The 4,983-nt window shown below is 34.4% G+C and overlaps 1 protein-coding gene across 1 annotated transcript; it reads left to right on the top strand.

Moving 5' to 3' along the window:
- The first annotated feature begins 756 nt into the window (after positions 1 to 756).
- LOC130986567 (uncharacterized) lies at positions 757 to 3,472 on the top strand. The gene is made up of 6 exons (XM_057910010.1): positions 757 to 1,236; positions 2,115 to 2,241; positions 2,610 to 2,740; positions 2,862 to 2,921; positions 3,004 to 3,072; positions 3,149 to 3,472. The coding sequence occupies exons 1-6, from the start codon at positions 1,024 to 1,026 to the stop codon at positions 3,218 to 3,220; spliced, it is 672 nt and encodes a 223-aa protein (XP_057765993.1). The 5' UTR covers positions 757 to 1,023; the 3' UTR covers positions 3,221 to 3,472.
- Positions 3,473 to 4,983: the final 1,511 nt, after the last annotated feature.

Genomic DNA, 4,983 nt, shown 5'->3' with positions numbered 1-4,983 from the left:
GGAATAATAGGACAATGCCTACTGCACTAAATTGTGAGGTTTTTTCGGTTTTTTCTTTTCTTTTTTATAAAATCGTCATTTAATAACTATTATTTCCGTACAGTAAAGTCAACTTTAATAATTCATATGATTACAAACTCTGCTTGTAGCAACACATATTCATTATTTAATTATAATAAACTCCTCAAGTAAAATACTAACGGTCTCGGTTTATTTATTTTCACTATATATTTAAAATAAATAAATGAATATAACGAGCTTTAATTTTATTCAATTCATAGAATTAATTATGTTAAAAATAATTTTAAGATATCAGAATCAAAATAAATTAATAAAATATTGCTAATATGAACTAAACGAAAGCAATGCTAATATGAGTATACTCACAATATATTTGTAATATATCATTACTTTGTGTATAGTTTTGATATTATTATGAATAGTATTTATAAGGATAGCATGAAAATATATAGTCGAGGAGATATTATTTAGAATAAATAGTAATTATATAAAAAACAAAAGATAAAAAGAAGTGAAATTTTGTAGGAAGGGCAATTCAGTCATGTAGCTGCTTCATCAAGTCAAACAGTCAACCCTTTGTCTAATTGGTATTTGTTGCATCAACTCAAAAAAAACTCAGACTGCATGATTGGGGAACCATTACGAACACGTGGCGATCTCTCATTGGTCAATTGAAGACCCTCGGGATTCACAGCTCTCGCACATAATAATAATAGTAGTAATAATAATAATAATAATAATTAAAGTTAAACAAAAGAGCAGCAAGAAAACACAAACGTACTCTCTCTCTCTCATCTTCTTACCTGTTCCTCCCATCTCCAGTCACACTGTGTTTTCTCTCTCCAAAAAAAGACCCAAATTCTTCCTGAATTGGCAGCACTCTTCATCCAGAGACGCCGAGAAGCTGCACCAACCAATGAATTGTCTTCCCATCGGGCCTCATTTGAATATCGGGAATTGAGTTCATTAATTTTTCTATAATATTTGCAAGACAATTTGAAAATGCTGGAAGCTGCAGCAGTGGTGAGCAATGGCGGATTCTCTTCTCACTCATCGCATCTGCACAGCTGCGGCGACAGCTCCGAGGAGGAGCTATCGGTTTTACCTCGCCACACCAAGGTGGTGGTCACCGGAAACAATCGCACTAAGTCGGTGCTGGTGGGGCTTCAGGGCGTCGTCAAGAAAGCTGTTGGCCTCGGTGGATGGCATTGGCTGGTAAAATTTACCACAAATAATAAATTCCAACGTTTTTTTGCTTTAATTTTTTTTCCTACTCAATTTTGGAATTCTTCAGTTGCTTACTGGAGCAATGTGTTTCGGGTCATACTTGTTTAAGGTGGAATGATTCTGCGTAGATTATGGGACTAAAAAAGTAGTAAATTTTTACAGATTTTATTGCTTTGTGCTTTTTTGGAAGCTTAAACTTGAGTGATTAAAATTCAACTTATGCTCAAGTGACATTGAAATTTATTATCTGAATGTTGTTTGAGTTCTGATGATAGTAGATTCCTTTTTTTTTGCATGTGGAAATTTTTGTGGTTAGATCTGATTTTATTACTGTTTATTTGACTTTAATTTTTACCCATTGATTAGTTAAAAATATTGCTTTAGTTTCCCTTTTTGGTGCTTCGTCATTTATAAGATGACTTTCTCTAAGTTTCTGTTATTGCAAATTAACTTAATCGTCGGAGGTTGAGGTAATTCTGATATGTATTCCTTTTTGTTTGTTTATGAATTTAGCGAATATTGTAAATTAACTTTGGATGATTAATGCTTCCCCTAACTGATTAAACACTGCATTGCTGGTTTTGCATTTATCAAACAGTAGATTTTAATTTAGTACTAGTTCCCAACTCAACCGGAACTGTCTTAACTATTTTTTTATTTATCTTTTTTGATATTCTTGGAGGAAATAGTTGGGCTTGTTGGCCATTATATAAGGAATTATCCCCTGTGAGGAACTCGATTTTTAATCTTCATATGAAAAAAATTGAACATGCTTGAGAAGGATGCAATGAAGCCCTGTTGATTGAATGATTAGTTAGTGGAATTAGTTTTTTTTGATGCGTATGTTGCTGCAAACGGATGTGCAGGTTCTCACTAATGGTATTGAGGTGAAGTTGCAAAGGAATGCTCTAAGTGTTCTTGAAGCTCCTACTGGAAACGAGGAAGATGACTACCTTGAAATTGAACACGAGCAGTGGAATAGCTCGGATATTGGTAAGCTATGTACTTAATGTCGATAGTTTTTGAATTTGGCTCCTGTTATGAGGTTCTCTTTCTGCAAAATCAAATGATAAACTTTGAAGCTGGAACTGGTCTTGCCTATGATATAAATGATTCCTAATTTTCTGTGTATTATATGCCCAAATTGATTGTTTATGTTGGTGATACTGCAAAATTCTAGCAGTAATAATAATGCTTTATGTTTGAAGATAGGCAAAAGTATTGTGAATGTCACGCCTGCTGTCTGTTTTTCTTGGGAAAGTTACATAGGATGCTCTTCATTTCTTTACCACTTTTTCTTATATTACTTTTCCCCCAAATTTGGTAAGACCCTTGTATTCATCCATTTTGCAATTATGCAGCGTTTGATGATGGTCATAAGTCCCATAGGTCGAGGCATCGTATGCACCGTTCATCTAACAAGACTCTTCGTGGGCCTCTCTCCTCCGACTCACAGCTTAAGGGTTCTGTTTCTACAGCAAAAGGGTCCTCGGTGAGAAAAGAAGCTTTCCCTTTTTCTTTCTTTTATCTCTTGACAAGAATAAAAAGCTGAAACTACTTTTGTTCATTGAGACAAATCATCTACAATTAAACCATTGCTAAAATAACCTCAGGTGGACCTCAGCAAACTTGAGATGGCGGCACTATGGAGATATGCGCTGCATTTTAACCTTGTGAGTGGCAAAGAAAGATATCACTTGATTTAAAGTTCATTTCTGCACACACAGTGCATTAACCAAATCTGTCCGACTTCAGGTGGATACGAATCCTAACCCTTCCAAGGAGCAACTCATCAACGTTGTCCAGAGGCATTTTGTTTCACAGGTTTGTTCGTTGATTTTGTTATGAATTCCACATTTGCAAGAGATGAATGTTGATGAATCTGTGTGGGTGTTTGTAGCAACTGGACGAGCTTCAAGTGATCGCGGGGTTCGTGCAGGCAGCAAAGAGACTGAAGACAGTTTGCAAATGATCGATGCTAACTTGGGCTTTGCAACCACCCTAACAAAGTTGCGGATGTATATGGTTTGGTAATGGTGTGTAGTTGTGTAGGTGTAGATAAAAGGCTATGTAGATATGTTTGGGAACTGACTGAGAGAGTCCTAAGAGGCCATATCCAAACCTTTGGTTCAATGCTCTGCTAACCTGCAAAAAACTGGGGACTTTTCTTCAAATGTATAGCCCCCTCCTCTCTAATCAAATTAACTCCACCTTAACCTTTTCACTTGTCATTCATCTATTGTTAGTATTTCTCAAACATCTCTGCTCTAACAAAACTTACTATATGCATTCACTTTGATAATTATATGGTGAATTTATCCAATTTTAGGGGACACAAAAAGCTCTTCAAAGCAAAAAGAAAAATTGGATAGGACAGGTGGATTATTTAATTATCTGATTAGACAGTATAGGTTTTTGAATCGACAATTCAACTTGACATTTTTGCAGTGAAGTGGTAGTGTCTCTTTTAGTCAAATTAGATCAACATGTAACTATATAAGCGGGAAATTTTAATACTAGTTCATTTTTTATTTTTATTTTTATTAAAAGAGGTAATTAATGCAGTGGTCTGCATTATACTTATCATAATTTTATTATTATTAGTTTGCTTTATTATTATTATTATTATTATTTGAGTGAGATGGAGTAGTGGGGTTTGAATTTAAATTTTGATTTTTAAGTTGGCACCGCTTGATTATCACAAAATTTAAACATTAAATATAGTTTTGTCTGCAAGTGGAGACTGGAGCATTCCCACTCATACTATCAATATCTTCCAGCCCCTAACTTACAAGCTGCGAAATTCATGGCGTGATTAGCTCAGTTAATAATGATTTTTTCACATTATATTCCTACTTTTTCGTACTTTTTTCAAAATGATTTTTAGTTTCTGAAAATATAAAGAATAGTTGGATTTTTAGTTTTATTATCAAGTATATGATAAAATAAAGTTTTTTGGATAAATAATAGTTGGATTAGTGGAGTTAGGGTGAGTTGTAGATTAGAAGTTTTCCGAAGCAAAATTCCAAAGTAGGTTTTTGGCAATTGGGATTGGGATGCCTATGAGAGTTACCAAATTTCGATTTTGAGGTGAAGAAAAGTTGATACCTAAATACTCGTGTTTATGTATAAGATGAAGTGGGAAACGGAAATCTGTTGAAAGCCTGCATCTGCATGTACAAAATGGCAGTGACCAAAAGTGAAAAACAAAAGTGACGCAGCAAAGCTTGTATATATTACGATGATTTGGACCCATTTCTTCTTGTTTAATCAAATATTACTCATTCATTTTACACATTTATCATGAGAAATGAGTACCACATGTCGCATAACTAATGCCTTCATATGCGTGTTTGATGGAATTTCCCTGTGATCAACTTAGAGCATCCACATTGGTGTTACATGATAGCTTACTTAATAAGGGCCTGTTTGATATGAGTTTAAAAGCAGGATAAGTTAAATTAATATGAATTTATGTAGTGTTTGATATTATGTGTTACTAATATGGTCAACTCCAGGTTTATCCCAAGACCCTGGCTTATTTTGTGGGATTAACCCACACTAATTATACCACCTCCCCCATGGGATTAACCCACACTAATTATTCCACCCCCTCCATAGGCTTCTAATTTAGGTATTTGATATGTTAATCCAACCTATTTCAATGGATACCAAACACTTTTTGGGATTAATTACCAATGATATCAAACACACATCTGAGATTAGAAATCATGA

Source organism: Salvia miltiorrhiza, chromosome 5 (assembly GCF_028751815.1).
Source record: "Salvia miltiorrhiza cultivar Shanhuang (shh) chromosome 5, IMPLAD_Smil_shh, whole genome shotgun sequence".
NCBI lineage: Eukaryota > Viridiplantae > Streptophyta > Magnoliopsida > Lamiales > Lamiaceae > Salvia > Salvia miltiorrhiza.
The sequence above is the reverse complement of the archived record's forward strand: the minus strand, read 5'-3'. Positions and strand labels throughout refer to the sequence as shown.

Bases quoted from the DNA above. Each gene is read 5' to 3' on its own strand.
- LOC130986567 (XM_057910010.1), top strand. From the start codon at position 1,024: ATGCTGGAAGCTGCAGCAGTGGTGAGCAATGGCGGATTCTCTTCTCAC. The intron at 1,237-2,114 runs GTAAAATTTACC...ACGGATGTGCAG, and splicing joins TCGGTGGATGGCATTGGCTG to GTTCTCACTAATGGTATTGA. The intron at 2,242-2,609 runs GTAAGCTATGTA...GCAATTATGCAG, and splicing joins GTGGAATAGCTCGGATATTG to CGTTTGATGATGGTCATAAG.